The sequence below is a fragment of the Balaenoptera borealis genome (assembly GCF_965194805.1).
Source record: "Balaenoptera borealis genome assembly, chromosome: 11".
In the NCBI taxonomy this organism is placed as follows: Eukaryota; Metazoa; Chordata; class Mammalia; order Artiodactyla; family Balaenopteridae; genus Balaenoptera; species Balaenoptera borealis.
The window spans coordinates 97,741,538-97,763,901 of record NC_138868.1 but is presented as its reverse complement, the minus strand read 5'-3'; the positions used below and the strand labels follow the sequence as shown (position 1 = coordinate 97,763,901).

The 22,364-nt window shown below is 46.1% G+C and overlaps 1 protein-coding gene across 2 annotated transcripts in view; it reads left to right on the top strand.

Annotated features, from left to right (window-relative positions):
- SMIM35 (small integral membrane protein 35) overlaps positions 1-22,364 on the top strand; it is a 111,687-nt gene that overhangs the window by 52,578 nt on the left and 36,745 nt on the right. The window contains exons 2-4 of one of the 2 annotated variants that reach the window (XM_082340956.1): positions 9,996-10,112; positions 11,114-11,147; positions 11,836-11,970. In XM_082340956.1, coding sequence (XP_082197082.1) covers positions 9,996-10,112; positions 11,114-11,147; positions 11,836-11,935 — 251 coding nt within the window. In that variant the 3' untranslated portion in view covers positions 11,936-11,970. Of the gene's footprint in view, positions 1-9,995; positions 10,113-11,113; positions 11,148-11,835; positions 19,082-22,364 lie in introns of those variants that run through there. The other variant, XM_082340957.1, reaches the window with a different exon arrangement.

Below are 22,364 nucleotides of genomic sequence, written 5' to 3'. Positions count from 1 at the left end.
GTTAGTAACGGGCAGCTCGATGGACACATATTCCAAGGGAATTTTCACTAACAGCTCCATCCTTGGGCTAATGTTGTGAAAAGGTGGCTGGCCCCTCCTTCTTAAGATTCTTGTGATGAATATCATGGCGCATATAGAAAACAGCCATTTCCCTTTTACTTTTACCCTTGACATTGTGGACCGTGAGTCTGTTTTAATCCATATTTAGAACTGTGAGATTGAGAAAGCAGTTATTTTTTTAAAGTAACCAACAGCAACAGCAACAATTACTACGGTTAATACTTACTAAGTGCTCTCTTTGTGGTAGACTCATATTATTTCCAAAAAAATCTATAATAATTTCAGACAGTGGATAATTTTATTTTTATTTCACAGATAAATAAACTGAGTTTTAGAGGGATTAAGTCCCTTGCTCAAGGACGCATTGTAAGTAAATGGTAAAGCTGAGATTCAAACTCATGTGTGTTTGGCACCAGCACCTAAACTCTTAATTTCTGTTCTGTATTGCCAAGCAATTCTAGAATTCTGCAAGCGATTTCTTGCTGTCAGACAGTCTTCTGAAACTTCATGTAAACTTTCCTCTGAGGTGCCTTTTGGAACTTTCATATTTAAGTGCCTTGAGAGAAGGAGGCTTCTCTCTTCATCTGTTATCAAGAGATCACTGAAAACTAAAATCTGTCTTAACCATTCCATGTGAGTAAATGTGAGTCTTGCCCCAGACTTTCTTGATTTTGCAAGGACGTTATCAGGAAGTCAAAACAACAATGACAATAACAACAATAGGAGAAGCCCCTTGACTGTGATAATAAGGCAGCACATAAAGGAATATGGAAAAAAACACACAGGAATTTATCAAGTCTAAATCCTATTTAAACTTATTACCTCCAAAATCGTTGGAAAATGCTTGTCAAAGGTCTTAGAACCAAACAGGAGAGTAGATTTTAAAACATATCACACGGGGTGAAGTTTTGGTGAGTAACCTAAATTAATAAACAAGAAGTTTCTTTTCTCAGCAACATGGTCCTGAGATAACTGCCTTGAAGTCTGTGTGTTCTAGAATCCTTGCTAATTGGATAGCCAAGACATGGAAGCAACCTAAATATCCATCAACAAATGAATGGATAAAGAAGATGTGGAAGGTATACACAATGGAATACTACTCAGCCATAAAAAAGAATGAAATAATGCCATTTGCAGTGACATGGACGGACCTAGGGATTGTCATAATAAGTGACGTGAGTCAGACAGAGAAAGACAAATACCATATGATGTCACTTATATGTGAAATCTGAAATTTGACACAAATGAACTTATTTATGAAACAGAGACAGACTCACAGACATAGAAAACAAACTTACAGTTACCAGTGGGGAAAGCGGTCAGGGGAGGGATAAATTAGGAGTTTGGGATTAGCAGATACAAACTACTATATATAAAGTAGATAAAACAAGGTCCTACTGTATAGCACAGGGAACTATATTCAATATCCTATAGTAAACCATAATGGAAATAATATGAAAAAGAATGTATATATATGTATAACTGAATCACTTTGCTGTATACCAGAAACTAACACAACATTGTAATTGAGCTATACTTCAATAAAAAATAAATAGAATTCTTGCTAATTGGTAACCAAGAACAATTCCTCATATAGATCTTTAAGTTAAAAAGCCTAAATTAAATAAAACATCAGGTAAAGACTTTCTGCCACCAAAATTATTCAGAACGACTTAATTGATGATATCTGATACTTGTTAAATTTTTACCCTAGTTATAAACAGAAAAATAAATTTTATAATATGTGTGGATGCAAATGTTTAACATTATATATTATTTATTAATTTTTGATTGTGTAAGAATATAAAGAAAAACGACAATGGCACATAATCTCACTTTCCAGAAAACTCCTGTAGTTTTTTAAAAAACTAGACCGGGACTTCCCTGGTGGTGCAGTGGTTAAGAATCCGCCTGCCAAAGTAGGGGACTTGGGTTCGAGCTCTGGTTCGGGAAGATCCCACATGCCACGGAGCAACTAAGCCCGTGCGCCACAACTACTGAGCCTGCGCTCTAGAGCCTGCCAGCCACGACTACTGAGCCCACGTGCCACAACTACTGAAGCCCGCGTGCCTAGAGCCCGTGCTCCGCAACAAGAGAAACCACTGCAATGAGAAGCCCGTGCACCGCAACGAAGAGTAGTCTCTGCTCGCCACAACTAGAGAAAGCCTGCGCGCAGCAACGAAGACCCAATGCAGCCAAAAATAAATAAATGAAATAAACTTTAAAAAAACCCACGAGATTAATATATGTACATGGTAATAAAATCTAAACTGTGCAGGAAGATATAAAATGAAAAATAAAAGTTCCTTTCCACCACCACCTTCTCCCACATCATCACAAAATCTTTCTTTCTTCTGCATCTATCCCGAAAAATTATATAAATGCATATAATGAAATATATATTCTTTTGAAAAGTATACCAAAAAGACATTATACTCTATCCATTTAAACTTTGCTTTTTCATTTACAAAATGTCTTGAGATTTTGTAAATCAGTAGAGACCAGCTGCATTTAAAAAATTATCAAATTTTATTTTGAAATGATTAAAAGTTTACAGAAAAGTTAGAAATATATTTTTAAAAAAGTAAACCAAAACTTTTTCTCCCTGAATAATTTGAGAGTAAGTTATTGACCTAATGCCCTATCACACCTGAATACTCTAGAGTCTTTTCCCTATAAAGGCATTTCCCTACATAACCATGATACAATGATCAAAATCAGAAAATTGAATCAATACATTATTTCCATCTAATCCTTAGATTATTCAAGTTTTGTCAATTGCCTCCATAATGGCTTTTATAGCAAAAGAATCCAGTTCAGAATCACAGGTTGCATTTAGTTCTCAGGTCTTTCTAGCCTGGTTCCATCTGGAACATTTCCTCAATCTCCTCTTGATTTTTTTGACTTTTACACTGGAAGATTGCAGGCCAGATATTGCGTAAAATGCCCTCAATTCGGGTTTGTACGATGTCTCCTCACGCTGAGGCTCGGGTTCTACATCTTTGGCAATAATGTCACAGAAGTGATGTTGTGTGCTTCATATTGCATCCTAGCCGGAGGCACACCGTTTGTGTTTGTCTCATATTGATGATGTTCACTTTGATCACTTGATTATTGTGGTGTTTGCCAGGCTTCCCCTCTGTAAAGTTACTCTTCTTTCTCTTTATAATTAAAAGGTATTTTGTGGGGAGGGACTTTGAAACCGTGTAAATATGCCATTAGGCACTAAACTTTTTAAAAAATTTATTTTATCAAAGTATAGTTGATTTTCAATGTTGTGTTAATTTCTGCTGTACAGCAAAGTGATTCAGTTATACACACATACATACGTATATATATATATATATATATATATATGTATTCTTTTTCATATTCTTTTCCATTATGCTTTATCACAGGATATTGAATATAGTTCCCTGTGCTATACAGTAGAACCTTGTTGTTTGTCTATTTTATATATAGTAGTTTGCATCTGCTAATCCCAAACTCCCAATCCATCCCTCCCCCTCCCCCCTCCCCCTTGGCAACCACAAGTCTGTTACCTATGTCTGTGAGTCTGTTTCTACTTCATAGATAAGTTCATTTGTGTCATATTTTAGATTCCACATATAAGTGACATCGTATGGTGTTTGTCTTCCTCTTTCTGACTTACTTCACTTAGTATGATAATCTGTAGGTCCATCCATATTGCTGCAAATGGCATTATTTCATTCTTTTTTATGGCTGAGTAGTATTCCATTGTTTATATGTACCACATCTTTATCCATTCATTTGCTGATGGACATTTAAGTTGTTTTCATGTCTTGGTTGTTGTGAATAGTGCTGCTATGAACATAGGGGTGCATGTATCTTTTTGAATTATAGTTTTGTCTGGATAAATGTTCAGAAGTGGGATTGCTGGATCATGTGGCAACTCTATTTTTATAAACTTTTAATTAATTAGTTAATTAATATTTGTATGGATTTATGGTTTCTGTTTTATTCAATGTGTTGTTACTGTAATTATTTATTTTGATGCTTAAACTATCATGATTTGGCCAATAGAAGCTGGCTTATATGTCTTTTTGACACGTCCCCAGTATTCTTTAGGGCTTTCTTTTTTGGAGATGGGAGGCACAAGAAGATTTTCAAGTTCATCTTGTATTTTCCCTGTCAGTCTGAAATCAGCCCTTTATCCAAAGAGCCCTGGTTTCTTACAGTGAAAAATGGTATTTAGAAGCCAAGATTTTGGTGGTAGATGTGTTCATTGATATTGAGGCATAATTGCTCTCAAGTCCTCTTAGAAGATAGAGCTACATATATACACATCAACATTTATTTCTGTACCTATTTATATATGTAGAAAACTTGAATTCACATTAATAACTCCAATCCAATCTAATACCTCAAGGCTTAGTCTAGGTTGCTCCATTTTTGTATTTGTAATTCCTTTTCCCAACAGTGAGAAATCTGGCTTCCATTTTTCTTAATATATTTACTTTTCGGATTAATCCTCTGTTATAATCAATCCCTATCTCTGCTGCTCCCCTCTCCAGCACTGATAGCCTTATCACCCTGCTTGGTATCTGGCACCCCATGTTTGACTACCTTCCTCTTTCCTCTTTTACCTGACTCCTCATACCAGGCATGCCCTCCTCATGGACATCCTCCTCACCCCACTTGGAATCAGACATCTTGCATTAAGCAGCTCTCCACCACAGACACCCTCTTCATCCTGCTCAGGGCCATCCTGGTGTCATTCTCCCCACCAACTGCAGTTGGGACCAAAAAAAGTTATTCTGTTCCTTAAGTTCTTTTATATTTGAGAATGTCTGCCTATTGTCTTTATATTTGATCAATACCTTGGCTGGATAAAATACTTTTGGGGTTTCACTTTTTTTTTTCCCTTAGAACTTTGTAGACAATGATCTATTGTCTCCTGGCATTAATTTTCTGTGAAGAAAGCTAAGGTCAGCCTAAATTATGTTGCATCACCCTGCCCTTCCCCTAAAAGGTTTTTATATTTCTGCCTAGACAGTCAGGGTCCAGTAAGGAAACAGAAACCTTACCAGGTATTTTAACAGAGAGAATTTATTATAGAGAATTGGTGACGAGCCAAGTGAAAAGGCAGATAGAGAATAATAAGGGATCATGGAGGTAGCAATTGCAAGAAGAGCTACTACCCGTAGGACTGGGAGAGCAAAGGAAAGAACCTGGAAGTATTAAAACATGGAGCTTTGAGGAGAACCTCAGACCTTTGGGGGACGGGGTTTTGACAGTCTGGTACTCATGCTTCTGGAGCGGAGGGTAGGGAATAATAAGACTGGTTTTATGACTTTGGAAAAACTGAAAACTAGACCCAACTGCAGAAGAAACTGCTGGGGTGAAAAAGAAGCAATGGGTGATGCTGACAGTAGTAGGAAATTCACAAGAAGACAACGGGAAGTAGACAGAACTGAGCAAGTCCCTTCTTTATCCTCCAGTCTTTCAGTCTCCTGCTGTCATCCTCTACTGGCAAAACCTCCCCTGGCTGGCAAAGGAGAAATGGGGTCTGCAGAGTCCCAGCTGTAGCATCACAAAACTGGATATAGAGGGTGGGCTTGAAGTTGAGAAACAATAGCTTAATAACTGGAACAACACTTTAATTAGAATGTACATTGATCTTCAGTATTCTGAATCAATTTTTCCTAGAACCTGGTATACACTTAATTCACAGATGCCATTCCCCACCCCCCATTCAGGGAAATTCTCTTGTATTATATATTTGAAAATATTTTCTATTTAATTTATTGGGTTCTCTACCTCAGGATTGACAATTTTCCTTAGTTGGATTATCTTGGTCTTCCATAAGTATTAGTTTTTCCTCTAATTTTTAAAATCTCTTTGAATTTTTCTTCCCATCCCTGTGCTTTCCTCAAGCTTTTTCTCTGTTAGTAATTTAGTTTTTAATGATATCTATTCTATTACTTTCTATTTCTATTGAATATATTATCTCCATAAAAATATTATGTGTTCTTCTGTTTGCTTCCTTAATCTTTCTTTTCCTGTACACTTCCTTTATTTTATTTTATTTTATTTTTTTAACATCTTTATTGGAGTATAATTGCTTTGCAATATTGTGTTAGTTTCTGCTGTATAAAAAAGTGAATCAGCTATATGTATACATATATCCCCACATCCCCTCCCTCTTGCGCCTCCCTCCCACCCTCCCTATCCCACCCGTCTAGGTGGTCACAAAGCACCAAGCTGATCTCCCTGTGCTATGCGGCTGCTTCCCACTAGCTATCTATTTTACATTTGGTAGTGTATATATGTCAGTGCTACTCTCTCTCTTCGTCCCAGCTTACCCTTCTTACTCCCTGTGTCCTCAAGTCCATTCTCTACATCTGCGTCTTTATTCCTGTCCTGCCCCTAGGTTCATCAGAACCATTTTTTTTTTAAGATTCCATATATGTGTGTTAGCATATGGTATTTGTTTTTCTCTTTCTGACTTACTTCACTCTGTATGACAGACTCTAGGTCCATCCACCTCACTACAAATAACTCATTTTGTTTCTTTTTATGGCTGAGTAATATCCCATTGTATATATGTGCCACATCTTCTTTATCCATTCATCTGTTGATGGACACTTAGGTTGCTTCCAAGCCCTGGCTATTGTAAATAGTGCTGCAATGAACATTGTGGTACATATCTCTTTTTGAATTATGGTTTTCTCAGGGTATATGCCCAGTAGTGGGATTGCTGGGTCATATGGTAGTTTATTTTAGTTTTTTAAGGAACCTCCATACTGTTCTCCATAGTGGCTGTATCAATTTACATTCCCACCAACAGTGCAAGAGGGTTCCCTTTTCTCCACACCCTCTCCAGCATTTATTGTTTGTAGATTTTTAGATGATGGCCATTCTGACTGGTGTGAGGTGATATTTCACTGTAGTTTTGATTTGCATTTCTCTAATGATTAGTGATGTTGAGCATCTTTCATGTGTTTGTTGGCAATCTGTATATCTTCTTTGGAGAAATGTCTATTTAGGTCTTCTGCCCATTTTTGGATTGGGTTGTTTTTTTTTTTGCTATTGAGCTTCATGAGCTGCTTGTAAATTATGGAGATTAATCCTTTGTCAGTTGCTTCATTTGCAAATATTTTCTCCCATTCTGAGGGTTGTCTTTTCGTCTTGTTTATGTTTTCCTTTGTTGTGCAAAAGCTTTGAAGTTTCATTAGGTCCCATTTGTGTATTTTTGTTTTTATTTCCATTTCTCTAGGAGGTGGGTCAAAAAGGATCTTGCTGTGATTTATGTCATAGAGTGTTCTGCCTATGTTTTCCTCTAAGAGTTTTATAGTGTCTGGCCCTACATTTAGGACTTTAATCCATTTTGAGTTTATTTTTGTGTATGGTGTTAGGGAGTGTTCTAATTTCATTCTTTACATGTAGGTTGCCTGAGGGCATCTGTTCTTCGCTCAGACAGGACGGGGTTAGAGGAGTGGCTGAATAGGGGGCTCTGGTTCACTCATGCTGGGGGGAGGGAGGGGTACGGATGCGGGGCGAGCCTGCGGCGGCAGAGGCCGGCGTGACGTTGCAGCAGCCTGAGGCGCGCCGTGCGTTCTCCCGGGGAAGTTGTCCCTGGATCACAGGACCCCGGCAGTGGCGAGCTGCACAGGCTCCAGGGAGGGGCGGTGTGGAGAGTGACCTGGGCTCGCACACAGGCTTCTTGGTGGCGGCAGCAGCAGTCTTAGCGTCTCATGCCCGTCTCTGGGGTCCGCGCTGATCGCCGCGGCTCGCGCCAGTCTCTGGAGCTCATTTAGGCGGTGCTCTGAATCCCCTCTCCACGCGCACCCCGGAAGAATGGTCTCTTGCCTCTTAGGCAGGTCCAGACCTTTTCCCGGACTCCCTCCCGGCTAGCCATGGTGCACTAGCCCCCTTCAGGCTGTGTTCACGCCACCAACCCCAGTCCTCTCCCTGTGATCCGACCAAAGCCCGAGCCTCAGCTCCCAGCCCCGCCCGCCCCGGCGGGTGAGCGCACAAGCCTCTCGGGCTGCTGAGTGCTGGTCGGCACTGATCCTCCGTGCGGGAATCTCTCCGCTTTGCCCTCCGCACCCCTGTGGCTGCGCTCTCCTCCGTGGACCCGAAGCTTCCCCCCTCCGCCACCCGCAGTCTCCGCCCGCGAAGGGGCTTCCTAGTGTGTGGAAACCTTTCCTCCTTCACAGCTCCCTCCCACTGGTGCAGGTCCCATCCCTATTCTTTTGTCTCTGTTATTTCTTTTTCCTTTTGCTCTACCCAGGTACGTGGGGAGTTTCTTGCCTTTTGGGAAGTCTTCTGCCAGCGTTCAGTAGGTGTTCTGTAGGAGTTGTTCCCCATGTAGATGTATTCCTGATGTATTTATGGGGAGGAAGGTGATCTCCACGTCTTACTCCTCCACCATCTTGAAGGTCTCCCTTACTGGGCTCTTGCTGTCTTTCTGGGGCTCAGTCCAGCTCTCGGATCCCACAACTCTACCTGGGAATTCTGTTGCCTCCCCGGGGCTCCACTTTGATCCGGGAGTAAGGACTTTTTCTCTGTGGCCCATTGACATCTTTTCAATGTTTTCCAGTACTTTTTCCCCATCTCTCTTACCTCACTTTCTCCCTTCCCCTCCCCCAGGCTGGAAATTTTCCCCTAGTATAGTGAGAAGGGTAATCTTGGTTCTGTTCATCTCTTGTCTATGTTGGGAATCCTTGCCATTTCTCTAAGGGTCTGGGCTTTTGGAATCTAAAAGTAGGAGGAGAGACACTTTCTCCCTGCATTCGGCTGTCATACTCTCTCAGAGAATAACCTGGCTGCTTTAATGGGAAGAAGGACATGGGGAAATTGTGAACTATTTAAGAATACAATTCACTATTTGATGATAATAATGACAACAACAGTAATGATGTAATTAACATCTACTGAGCACTTCCTGTATGCCAGGTCCTCTCCCAAGTGCTCTATATATGGCATCTCCACTAATCACCACAACAAATCCATGTGTATTTATTATTATGCTTATTTTTCATAAGAGCAAATTGAAGTCTTGCGAGGGACAGGGGTTTGCTCGGGTCCCACATTTTGCAAATGATGGGCATGGGCTTCGCACGCAAGCCTGCTGTACCAAAGGCTGTGCGTAACCTTGCACGTCTGGCCTCTTGGCAACGCCTCTGGAGCCTCAAGACACCAAGCCATGGAGATGGGGAATCAGATGATTCTTCCACACTCCTGGCCCCTCATCCAGCAGGAGTGGGGCTGCCCTGCCTCTTCCTTCCCTGCCTCAGCAGGGGTGGGCTGTCTCCGTGTGCCCCCATGGTCAACTTGTCCCTGCAAACCTGGTTTCCTGCTCTGCTTCTGCTTCAGCACGTTTCCACTCTCCCTCTCTCTCCCTCCCTCTCTTTCTCTCTTTTTCTTGGTTTGGCTTTACAAATAAAATATAAATTTAACCAAGAGCTTATACCACAAAAAGGGAAGAAGTGATAAGTATAAGCAGCAAACAGAGCCCAGGGGTTAACACCCTGCTACCACATACGAGGGCTTTGTGGGGAGACGATCAAGGATCTGTGTGTCTCTGCTCTCGGGGGCCCTCCAGGCTGCCCTTCCTGCTTCATGCAGAGGAGAGACGTCCTGGGCTTCTCCCCAAACAGCAGTGCCTTTTTCAACACATAGAAAGCCTGGCAGCTTCAGGAAGGCTTCCCAGCTCCAAATTCTCTCTACTGTTAGAGGACTGTTACTTTGGAAAAACAAGCTGACTGTAAAAAATCAGGTATCAGACATTCACATCTTAGCATGACTTAGCTGAACTAGCTGGCCAGGATCCAGATTCTTAGAGGACAGTCATTTTGATGGCAGTGGGGAGGGAGGAGAGGAAATTTGGAACATGATGCAGTCAGTTGGCATACGGGGCCGCGAGAGGGCTCTGGGCAGCTGGGTGAAGGATGTGTGTCTCTCTGCAGGTGACGACTCCATCAGCACCTTGGGCCTTCTCCTCTGCCTGGGGCTCTCGCTGCTGCTCGTGTCCATCCTGGGCTACAACCTGGCCAAGTGGTACCAGCGTGGGTACTGCTGGGAGGGTGAGTGAGCGCTGGACCCTGTCACCCAGGCTCAGCCCAGTCCCTCCTCTCCTGTGGCATTTGGCCAGGTCAGGTGGGGCTGCAAACTCTTCAGCACGGAGTCATGCAAAAATATTTCCTGTGGTGCCCGCAGTGGTTGAAGACTTGAGGTGTCGGTGGGGGGGGGGGGGCGCGGGTGGGGCCTTTATTGAGGGAGTGGAGGCTCTTCTCCTCCCCCAGCAAGCAGTCAGCTTCCTCTTCCTTCAGAGCTCACAGGAGTCCACCTCCCAGGCCTGTGTGGGCCTCAAGGCTGAGGGCGACGGGCTAGACAGGCCAAGCTCCAGCTGTGTTCTACCCTGGCTCCTAGAGCCTCTCTTGCCCTGCCCTCTCCTGGGACTCTCTCCTAAGCTTGCCGATGCTTCAGCCTCACTGGGCGTCTCCTGGAATTTGCTGGGGTGCTCCCAACTCTCATCCACATCTGCACTTCCCATGGGACCCAGGAGAACTGGGAGGGCATGCTGGAGTGCCGAGAGGCAGAGCACATCTCCCAGATCTGCAGTTAAGTTCAACAGCTTCCGCAGATGTCTGTTGAGCACCTACTATGTGCCAATGCACTTGTGCCTAGTATGATTTTTTTTAAAAAATTCCATGCGAAGATGAAATTCTTAGTCTCTCTTTTTTATAGATGAGGATGTGAGGCTAAAGTCACAGAGTTGGAAAGTGGTAGAGTCTGGATTCAAGTCTCCTTCCCAGAGTAATCAGTGCCCTTGATGGAGGGAACCCCAGTGGCAGGATCTAGCCTCAAAGACTGGTGGTTCTGTCTGGGAAGAAGGGGTGTACCCATGGGTCTGGGGCAGGAAGCAGACGCTGCAGGACTGGGAACCTCCCATGGCATCCTGCAGCCCTGCCTAGCCACCCCACACCTTCCAGACAGGGCTGAGGGAGCACTAGATGCTCCCAGAAGAGTGACGGGCCGCTCTCCCTGGAGGTACTAACCCTCTCTTTTCCGATTGTCTTTCTAGGGCCTAATTTTGTCTTCAACTTGTACCAAATCCGGTGAGTAGATTCAGGGCAGATCTGGGTGGGATGGGCATGGGGGGTTCGGTATGCTTGAGAAAGAATCAAAGATGGAGCTCAAATTTACTGCTTGCCTTCCCTGTCTCCTCCCCATGTCCCTAAACAAACAAGAGAAAAGGAAGGAGCCAGGGTCCCTTTAGAAAGTTCCATGAACGAAAACTTGAACATGGACAGGACCATGTAAGATCCAAATGACAGTGCTCCTCTGACCATTCACCCCTGGGCAGGCACCATCCATCCGTCCATTCATTCATTTATTCATTCACTCATCATGTATTCGGTAAAGATCTATTGTAGCAGGTATTGTGGTGTTAGTTTCTAAGGGTACAAAGATAACTGGGCATAGCTTCTGTCTTCAAGCATTTCACTGTCTGTGGTGGACACCTGCCTGATTACAAATAATTTAATCTCAGGCATAACATGCCGTCAAATGAAGACAATCAGGCATTCAGGGTGTGAGATTTGGAAACTCCTCTTGTGATAAGTCATCTCATCTGCTCTTTGTCACATGGCAGCTTCTCATCTGGCCTGAGAGATGGGGTAACGCTGATTCTGGAAGATAAGCCAGTGAGTCAGTGAGTCACTGCCAGAAGTTCTTCCCATGCTCTGGTCCCAGGGAGAGGCCTGGTTCTCAGCCCCAGTAACTTGATTGGCTCATCTTTCTCAGGAACATGAAGGATCTGGAGTTGGGTCCACCCTTCACCATCAGTGGCCACATCAGCAGTCCAGATGGCGGCTACATGAAGTTCTCCAACAGACTGGTCTGATGAGGGGAGCGTCAGCTTTCTGGAGCCCCAGAGAGGTGAGTGGAAGGTTGCTGAGCTGAGTGAGTCTGATGTCCCAGTGTGGTCCTCAGATGGTCCAGGCACCCCAAGCCTAGCACCAAGGACTGCTTGGAACCCGGAGATGATTTGGTTCATCCCCCACCTTCTGGAGAGTAAGTGCTGTGGGGATGATCTCAGGAATGAAGGCCTGGGGTCATGCTGTCTCCCACTCCCCACCTCCTGCTAGCCCTGGGCCGCTCCTTTTCCACTGGATCCATGTCCTGCCTTTCTTTCCTGGGGAAGTTTTATTTCTGATCAGATGGAAATTTCTAGAATAGAGCTTTGTATCTCAACCCTTTGCTCTGAGATGAAGATTCCAGATGGCCACCCTCTCCAAGAAGCACAGCTGCAGAACTTCTGAACTTTCTGAACTTTCTAAGCCCAGGAGCCATCCCTGTTTCCTGGCTGGCTGACCCTTTGGTCACACCTTTCCTCTCCCGCCTTCGAGCCCATCCCTCTTCACAGCACAGTTGCTTTCTCCCATCTAAACATTTCCTCCCTCCAGCAGTCCCTCACAGACCCTCAGTTTCTCTCTCATCTCTTCCCCACAGGACTCCACACTCACCTCTTCCGTGTGTTCCTCCCTCTGCCCTGATGTGATGGTTTAGAGGAATCTTTCCCAAGACTCATCTCTTTGTCACTTTCCCTTTTTTTTTTTTTTCTGCAGGAGGAGGCTTCTGGCTCAGCGCCTGCCCCTCCCGGCCTCCCCTGCCTTCACTCCTGGGTCTTCACGGCCTGGCCTGGCCCCCTCTTGTGAACATTGAGGAGTCTTCTCTGGGGACACCACCAGCCTGTGGCATGAGAGTCCCCCAGGAGAGTCAGGCCTCTGGGGACAGAGTGTGTGGAGTCACAATGGCTTTCTCACAGAAACAGAGATGGCCGTGTCCCAGCGAGAAAGGGCTGGTTCCCGGGAGGCCTCTGAGCCTGTGGGCGGAGTTCCAGGTGCCCAGCTGGCCGGTGTGGGTGGGGCCTGTTACCTGGGGCATCCCCAGTCACTTCCCTGCAGGACTGACACAAGGGCCAGAAAACCTGTCACATCCTCCATAGGCAAAGTCATGTGGGAGGGAGGGTGATTGCACTTTCAACCTTCCTACCAGAAGCCAAGTTCCCCTAAGAGCTGAAGGCTGAGCTTAGGCCTTGACTTGCATTTGGTTCTGGCACTTTCAGCAAGTCCCCCAACCCCTCATGCCCTCCCACACACATGTCCACCACCGGGGGCTGTTTTCCCTGCTGCTGACCAGCCTTGGTGCCTCCCAAACAATTCTGAGGGCAGTGCTGGGAACGGTCTTGAAACACATTCTTGTTTCTGGGTTCCTGTGATGGGGTGGGCATGGTGTGGCAAGCTCAGTCTCCCGTGTTCTCCATTTCCCATGCAAGGCCTGCCGTGTGATGTGGAAAGTGGACCAGAAATGGTGAGACTGGGGAAGAGGAACCAAGATTAGCCTGAAAAAAAACAGATAATGCACACGGGAAATCAAGAACCAAGTATAGCTTTGTGACAGGGGAACAGTTTGTTCATGAGTCCTCACTCCTTCCTCCGGTCTGTGTCCTACTGGACCCCAGCTGGGGCCTGAACTGGGATGTCAGCTTAGTAGGTACTTAATGCAGGGTTGTTCAATCCAGAGAGATTGAGTTCCTGGGGCAGCTGTGGATGGAGCAGGGCCTGAGGGGGCCCTGCCACTGCTGAAACTGCAGTTAGAACTACCAGCCACTGGTCTCCCTGCCCAGGTCCCAGCAACAAGGCGGACAAGATGCAGAAGCCCAGGACCGTGATAGGCGAGGAGGAGAGAAGTCACGTTATTTGTCCTCCTATCCTCTCTTTCCTGAGGCCTGGTTTCTTTCTCACTTTGGGTCCTAGCAGATTGCCAAGGAAGGAAGGAAGGAAGGAAGGAAGGAAGGAAGGAAGGAAGGAAGGAAGGAGAGGGGACTTATAGCTGCTATCCCCTTACTTCCCTCCAGGGTCTGGGGGCCATTCTCTCAATGTAGCCAGCCTCCAACTTAATGAACCAAATCTCTGGATTTGGAGGTCTTCAGCTGGGCCCTAACTCCTCTATTCCTGAGTAGGTGGGGCTGGGGAGGAGCCCCCCAGTGACTTTGGATCCCTCCCTTCCTGGAAGGCCTATTGCGGGGGAAGGGCTGACTTTGGTGTCCTTCTTCCTTGCATTTCAGTTCTGAGGGCTGAGCCCCATTTCCTAACCCAGGGGGTGTCCAGCCTCAATACACTCTCAGCTATGCCCTGCTCAGTGTGGATCCTGGGTCTGCAGTCCCGGCAGGACTGTCCTAGGCCCCTGAAAGTGCTCAGAACTCAGCGGCCTTGGGAAAAACTGAAAGGATGGGGCCCAGAGCCCAGGTGGTCTTGGCCCCCGGTTTGGTGGCTTCAGGTTAGGAGACAGGGACAGCTGCCGAGGGCTGGGAGAATGGAGGGTATTTCCTCCATTCTGCTCCTCAGTTGGGAGCAGAACTGAGACGGGGCCACTTCCTCTTTTTGGGTCCTCTGACGCGTTCCCTGTCCCCTCTGCCTCCCCCTCGTTTTCCTGACTTCCGTAGTCTGACTGGCTGGCAGGGCTTTCTTTACCCTGGATTCTACATGTTTCCGTTGGGGGCAGATTCCAGCTGATTCAGAAACGATAAGGGAGAAGATGCCGAGAAATCTGGCTTCAAGTCTGGTTGGTCTGGGCATTGGCTGGGCACCCAGACCCATGGCCGTGCCAGCACCGACCCCCCGAGGCCCTCCCCCTCCCCTTACCTATTCTTCATCTCACTGGCCCCAGGAGCCAGGAAGCAGTCACCAGCGTCAGCAGTTCCGTGGGCTGGCCCTTCCCATGTTCACTGCCACCATGTTCCTCTTTGGTGTCTTTGCCAGAGCTGCCTTTGCCTAGAATGCCTTCTCCTCTCCACTCCCACCCCCAGCCACATCTAGTCTCCATGGTTGGCTTAAGTCTCATCTTGCCTGTGGCTTCCCTCAGGACTCTAGACTTGATGCCACCCGACCAGGCAGGGTTACGTCCCACAGGTTTTTAGTAACTGCTAAAAGTGGAGTCCATAGGCGGTGCTTAATAAATGCCTGCTGAGTGGAGAGAAACACCCAGTTTCTCTGGTCACAGAAGGCTGCCTGTCCTAGAGAAAGATGCCAAGGTGACATGAGGAAGAGCAGAAACTGCTGATACAATACGCAGTCTGCAGAGTACAATGCATTTCCATGCATGTTACTGTGTCTTGAACCTTGTGACGTGGAGATGATTACTGGTCCCGTTTTACATATGGAGAGGCTGAGGCTCAGAGAGGTATATGCTTTGCCTAAGGCTGCACAGCCAGCCACTGACTGCACTGGAGCCTGAGTAGAATCTGAGGCCTCACAGATGCAGCCTGATCTGAGGGCTGGTGGGAGGAGGGTTGAACACTGTAGAACAGGGTCTGGTCTTGACCTGTCCTGCCATGCTGTGTGGCCATGGGCTGTCACTTCACCGCCCTGGGCTTCAATTTCAGCATCTGGCAATCAAGGACTGGACTACTTCTCCAAGGTTCCTCTCTTTTACTTGAAGGAGAAAAAGAGTCTCACCTTCTAATCTCTGTACTCTCTGTGTTTAGCATAGGACCTGTCACTTAGTAGGCATTCAATATACAAAAGAGGCAAGTATAATACAAAGTGTAGTTATAACTCTCTAACGCAGGAGGTGGCAGCTGAAAGGTGATGGCTGAAGTTCCCTTAGACCCTGATGGTTTAGGATCCTAAATATTACTCAGTCTTTCTTTGACCTTGGCTAAGTCTGACCAGCTCCCGAGACTGGACCATTCCCAAGCGAGCCCTTCTTGAGAAGGAAGGTAAAACACTAACATTTGCTGAACAAAGATCAGTGCAAAGCAGGGACTTCAAATGCACTGTCTCACTTCATCCTCTCAGCCTCACAGGTGATGGAACAGAGGCTCAGGGTCTGGTGAAATGATTTGCTTAAGGCCAGGCAAGAATGTGTTTTCTTTATAACTCTTCCTCACTTTTAGCTTCTGCCCAAGCTAGCAGCTCCCTGAGCTCCCTGGCCCCCTCACTCTGGTCTCTAATCTCTTTTCCAGGTCCCCTGGTGTGGTGAGAAGGGCTTCTCAGAAGCCGGGCCTCTCCAGGCCTTGTCCTCAGCCCTGAGCTTCTCACTCACCCATTCCTCATTCTTTCTTTTATTTTTTATATCCCCTTTCACCTCCAAATCATCAAATTCTGCCCATTCTTTAGGTCATCTCAATTTTCACTTCTCCAGAGAAACTTCTTCAACATCTATGGATCTTCTTGTCTTCTGAGTTTTAATTACAAATACTCTCTGGCTACCATAACTTAATTATTGATCATTCCCTTGTATTCATTCATTCATGCAGCTTCTCTAATAGGCCAGGAAATGTGCTAGGCACTGTGCAGGAATCCAATCTCTCTTGAGATTAACCTCACTCTCTCCTATTTGATGCGTACTTTTTGCAGGCAAAATTCAGATCTTATACCTTTTCTGAGTTCTTTATGGTACCTTGCACGGCTCTGGCCATAGCCAGGAACTCCTCAGGAAATTATGTTGAAAGATTCTTCAGTCTCTTCAGGGAATCTTGGGTGTTGCTTCATCCTTGGTCCAATCCCGGGTGCTCGGAAAACCAAAACTTTCGATTTTCTCTTCCCGTCCTCAATCATGTTCAATCCTTTGATCATCAACTGATACAGATCTGGAGAAAGTGCTCACAGTGACTTTTTCTATTTGAGGGATAATGGCCAAACCCATGAAGAAGCTGGACAGGTGAGGAGGGAGCTCTGCTCTCCTGTAGCTTCCTTTTCAGCTGTAATGACCTTGCTCCATGCCACTGACCATGGAGGGCCCAGTGTCTATGGTGTCCCTCTCTCTGGCCCAGGGTTCTGAGAACCTCAAAGTGGGAGTAGATGGGTCTACCATTACTGTATTTTTTAAAGTGCTTAGTGATCAAAAACCATCTAGAAACAGTGATATTTAAGCAGATCTGGTACAAAACAGGAAGCCAGTGGCCTGGTGAATTCTCACACTTGGGGACCAGAAGTGAAAATGTTCTGTCTGCCCAGAGCAGCAACAGGCCAACAAAACAACAGGTGGGGCAGTGCCAGAGATCCTGGTAGACTCCCTGTCTCTTGGATTTTTCCTGCAGAGCCATGGGGGTAGTCTCCCCCTCCCCAAAGCCTAGGGTGAGGTTTCTCATACACAAGCAGGGAGCCATAGAGAGGCAGAGGGGTGGAAAAGGTAAGAAGCCTCATCTTCAGGTCTAGCCCCAGTAGCTGGTGGGTCCCAGGTGCCTTGTTTGTATAAGGCTGCCATTGGACTTGAGGATTCTGAGGTCCCTTCCAGCTGCAAGGCTATTTCAGAGTGTGGGTGACTTCAGTTCCCCAGTGCTGGGGGAGGGAGGCAGGGGAGGAGGTAGGCAGAGACACCTCTGAGTGTGTGTGTGTGTGTGTGTGTGTCCACTGCAGAGGTGAGCCAAGGAAGAGAGGGATCGTGTCTTGTCGCCAGCTGTATTCCCAGAGGGCCCACCCACGACAGGTGCTCAATGAATGTTTGCTGAAGGGGTGAATGGCTGCATGTTCAATGTTTTCACGGTCCCTTGCCTTGCCTCCTGACCACATCCCCTTGCTCTAGGCTTCCTGTTTAGTCTGTAGCCCTGAGTCCCTCCAACACCTAAGAGCTATAGGGTGAAAACAGCAGAGAAGGGAATAAGCATGGTATAATATGGTGAGGCCGAGAAGATGACAAGCCTGAAAATAAAATCAAATTTATATCCTGACTGCTTTCATTTCGGCTCAGTCTAATGTCTCCCAAGTACACATTCAGCCTCAGGCTACCATTACCACGTTGCCATCTCATATTTGGAGATTATACTACTTCAACATCTTTCACATGCTTTTCTCTGTGAGGAAATCCACTCCTTCAGGCATTCATTTATTCATCAAAAATGTACTGAGCACCTATGCTATATATTAGCCATTGGTTGGGTGTGAAGGATACAGAGAGAAATCAGGAGGAGTCCCTGCTCTCCAAGAGCTCACAGTGAAATGAGCACTGAATGTTGTATGTTCAATGACAGCAGTATGCCCAATGCATTCCTGAGAGGAGTCAGATGGAAGATTACTCTCTCCATTTGGCAGATGAGAAGACTGAGGCCCAGAGTTGACATGACAAGATTGAGCTGGGTGACGATAGAACTCAGGTCTCCTGAGTTCCATTCCACTCCTGAGCATTCTTTCCACTCCTTGGGTCTGTTGCCTCTTCCCTTTTGCCCTTGGGGGCAGCTCCAGACCAGCCACCTTGCCTTGGAAGCTTGTCCATGGATTGGTCCTTTCAGCCTGGGTGGACTGATGGGCACTTCCTCCATGTGAGTGTTTTGCTTTCTTCACTCCATTGTATCATGCCACACAGTGCTTGTTCTACTAGATGTGTGCTTTCTTTGCCCCAGGTTTGAACTGTGGGCTCAGATCATATCTCAAGTTTTGGAAGTCTCCCAACCTCACTTAGCATAATCTAATAAATCGTGTATTTTTCTCCTTTCAATTCAGTCCAACAAACATGCATTGAACACTCTAGCTGGACCAAATGCCCCTCCTATGGACCGCTGTGCACATCTCCATCACAGCACGTTCAGCTGATGCTTCTTATGATCTCTTACATCCTCTTGGCTCCACCCCTGATTCTGGCCAGTTCTGAGTGGGCTCTGACCGACTTTGTGCTAATCAGTCTCTTCTGCAGTGCCCACTGCACATCACTTGCTTTCTGCCCTGGTTCCTTCTGTTCTGGGGGAGCCCATGCAGCTCTGTTCACCAGCAGCCCGAGAGTACAGATGAGTCAACATCTCTGGAGGGAAGCCTCAGCCAGTGAAGTTCAGGAGCTGATGGATTAGGACTTCTACTGTTAATGCTCAGGGGACAGTTGGAAGAGGCCTCTATATGCTCCAAGAAACATTCCAGTGGGATCAGGGTCCAGTTTCTCCCAGCATGACCAGCCTGATAACATATTCTTGTTTTGGCTTTTCCTTCTCCTGTTCCCTCACTCTTGTTCCCTCTGATTGCCTTCTAAATAAACCACCTGCCCACAAGTCCTTGAATCAGGCTCTGCTTCTGGATGGGGCAATCTAGGCTAAGGCAGCACTTACAGCCTTATATTGTAAGTCTGTCTGTATTCATTTATTTACTTGCTCATTCATTCCTTCAACAAATACAAACTGAAGTTTGGGAATGTAGGAGTGAACAAAAGAGATAAAGTCCCTGTCTTTACAGATCTTATATTTTATTGGGAGAGACAGACTATGAGCAAATAAACACATAAATCGATCATGTCACTTCAGATAATGATAAGTGCTCTGAAGGAAATAAGCTGGGGATAGAGGGATGAAGTAGAGGTGGGGCGGATACTTGGGGAGGGTGGTGAGGAGAGACTTCTTCAAAGAGTCTCCATTTGAGGAGACACTTGAATTAAATGAGGAGGGAATGCAGGATAAGGCCTGGGAGGAACAAGGGCAAATGACCTGAGATGGAAATTAGCTTGAAGCAGTGGGCAGGGGGAGGCTGCAGCAGGTGTGTCGAGAGGGTGGGCAGATACCAACTCATCTGGATTTTACCACCCTTTTGGACCAAGAGCAAAGGAGAGGGCTTCCAGCAGGGGAATAACATGACCTGAGTCATATGTTATAAAGATCACGTTGGCTACTGCACTAGAGTAAGTATACTGTACAAATCATGCTGGATTAGACTAACGGAGCAGGAGTGGAAATAGAGGGGCAGGAAGGGGATGAACAGTGGTCCAGGTGAGACATGATAATGGATATGACCAGGATGATCGTGTGGGAGTGGTGACAAGTGGTTGGGTTCACCATCTCTTTGGAAGGTGGAGCTGATAGGACCTACCTGATGGATCAGATGTGTGTTGTGAAGGGATGACTCCTGGTTTTTTGTTATGAACAACTGGGTAAATGATGGTGCCATTTACTCAGGAGGGGAAGACTGGGGGAGGAATGAGTGTGTGAGGGAGTCAAGAGTTCTGCTGTAGACATATTTTTGAGATGCGTGCTAGACATCTAAATGGAGCTGCTCAGGAGGCAGCAGAGTTAGGGAGAAGTCCTGCTTGGGCATTTGGAAGTCACCAGCATCCAGATGGCATTTAAAGGTATGGACTGGGTGATACCATCTAGGAGCAGTGAGGAGAGAAGGGTTGAGTTTAATAGAACAAGCAGAAAATCATCAAGTTATTCTCGAAAGCAGTGACTCTCAGACTTTAATGTATATGGGAGTCACCTGCAACTTGATCACCTGGAACTTGTTTATTAAGCAGGTCCCTGGGAACTAGCCTTAGAAATTCTGGGCCTTGAGGAAAAGTTTAGGAAGACAAGTACCCCCAGGTGATTTGAGTGCCCTGGGGGATAGGTAGAGGGGTGCCTAGGATTTGCATGACTAGTTAGCAGGATCCTGAAGAATGTGTCTGTTCTCTCCAGGGCCATCATGAGGACTTAACCTCCACCAGCCCCTCCTTCCTTGTGCAGGTAGAGGTATACAGGTGTGGCACCCACACCCAGACCTTTGCTGGTCATGTACCAATCTTCAACAGCACCACTCCCTGTGCCTACTCCAGAGCTAACCAGCCCTACAGATCAGCTGATTTACTAAAACCCCTCAGCTGCACCCTTGTGGTGGGCTGTGATTGTCCAAGGAACAACATGGCACCAATGACAGTGGGGTCTGCAAGACAGGTGCCCAGCATAGGCATGGCTAAGAGCAGAGGAATGGCAGCCTGCTTTTCCTCTAGGTGGGCGATCATGAGGTGAGTATTTTAACAGGTGAGTATTTTAACTGTATATTGGCTGCAGAGGAGCTTGGTGGTCTTCTCCATACCTTTGAATGTGAACTTGACCTAAGTGGGTCATAGCACAAAGGCTTTCATATCCGAATCCTCAGCTCTGAGCCCTCACCCAATGCCAGGCCTGCCTTGCCAACTGCTGGAGGATCTTCTCCTTGGCTGACCTGTCATATCAACTCCAGAACTCACCGTCTCCCTTTTCCCCCATGCCCATGTCTCCCTTCCATGGCCATATTTCACTTTTCTCATCATCCACATTAAAGTATGATTAGTACCTCTGATTCCTGTTTCTCTCACTCCAGGCTGTCACCAAGTCTTGCCAATTCTCCCTTCAAATTGTCTTTTGAATCTGTCACTTCCTCTCTCTTCCCACTGTCCCTGCTCATTTAATTGGATTATTGTTTAAGCCTCTGTCGTGGACTGAATGTTTGTGGTCCCCCCATTCAAATGTTGAAGCCCTAACCCCTAATGTGCTGGTATTAGGAGGTGGGGCCTTTGTGATTAGGGTTAGATGAGGTTGTGAGAGAGGAGCCCTCACAGTGGAAAAAGTATCCTTACAAGAAGAGGAAGAGAAACCAGAGCTCTCTACCACCCCTACCCCCATCCCATCCCACTATGGAAGGAGAAGGAGAAGGGGCCATCATGAATCTTTAGCCTCATCTGCAAGTCAGGAAGAGAGGCCTCACCAAGAAATGAATATGCCAACACTTTGGTCTTGGACATCCTGGTCTCCAGAACAGTGAGAAATAACTGTGGTGTTGTTGAAGCACGGTATTTTGTTATAGCAGCCTGAGCTGACTAGTACAACCTCCTGTTCAGTTTCTCTGCAGCTTGCCTCCATCTTGTGTGTGGATATTAGTTTCCTTGATGGCACTTATCACTGATTATAGTAATATGTTTGTTAGTCTGTTGAGTAGCTTGGTGATTATCTTCATAAGCAGAGGTGCCCTCCATGAAGCTGTACATCTTTTGTTCATCACTCTGGACCCAGTGAGTGCCATGTTGGGCACATAGTACATGCTTAATAATGTGTTTCTTGAAGAAGTGAAATGCTGACAAGGAGTGCCTCCAACCAGTTCACCCTGCATTCTGCCTGGTTCCTTCTGACTCATGCCAGGGTGTATTGACCCTGTTGTGTACTGACCAGGGTTATCTTTCTAAAACACAAATTTCACCTCACCCAACTCTTGTTTGTCAGTGTTTACTGGGTCCCAGCACCCTTTTTGAATGTTTACGGGAGTGAAAATGAAGTTAAGATCAAGCTGATAGTGAGGTGTGGTGGCTCATCAATAAAAGTGATCCTAAATGATTAATAAAAATTTTTTAATTGTGGATTTGCTTTAAAAGAAACCCCCAAACCCATGAGCCCTACAGGAAATAGATGAGTCATGCTTTCTAGTACCTAGCGTCCTCTAGACTGGGGTTTGATAAAATCAGCCTTAACTGCTAGAACTACCTCACGTGGTTACCAGTGTGCTGTCCCAGGTGGGCACAGCAAGACCCCCTTCTTTGCCGTTCGTGGGCGGGGCTCTGCGACC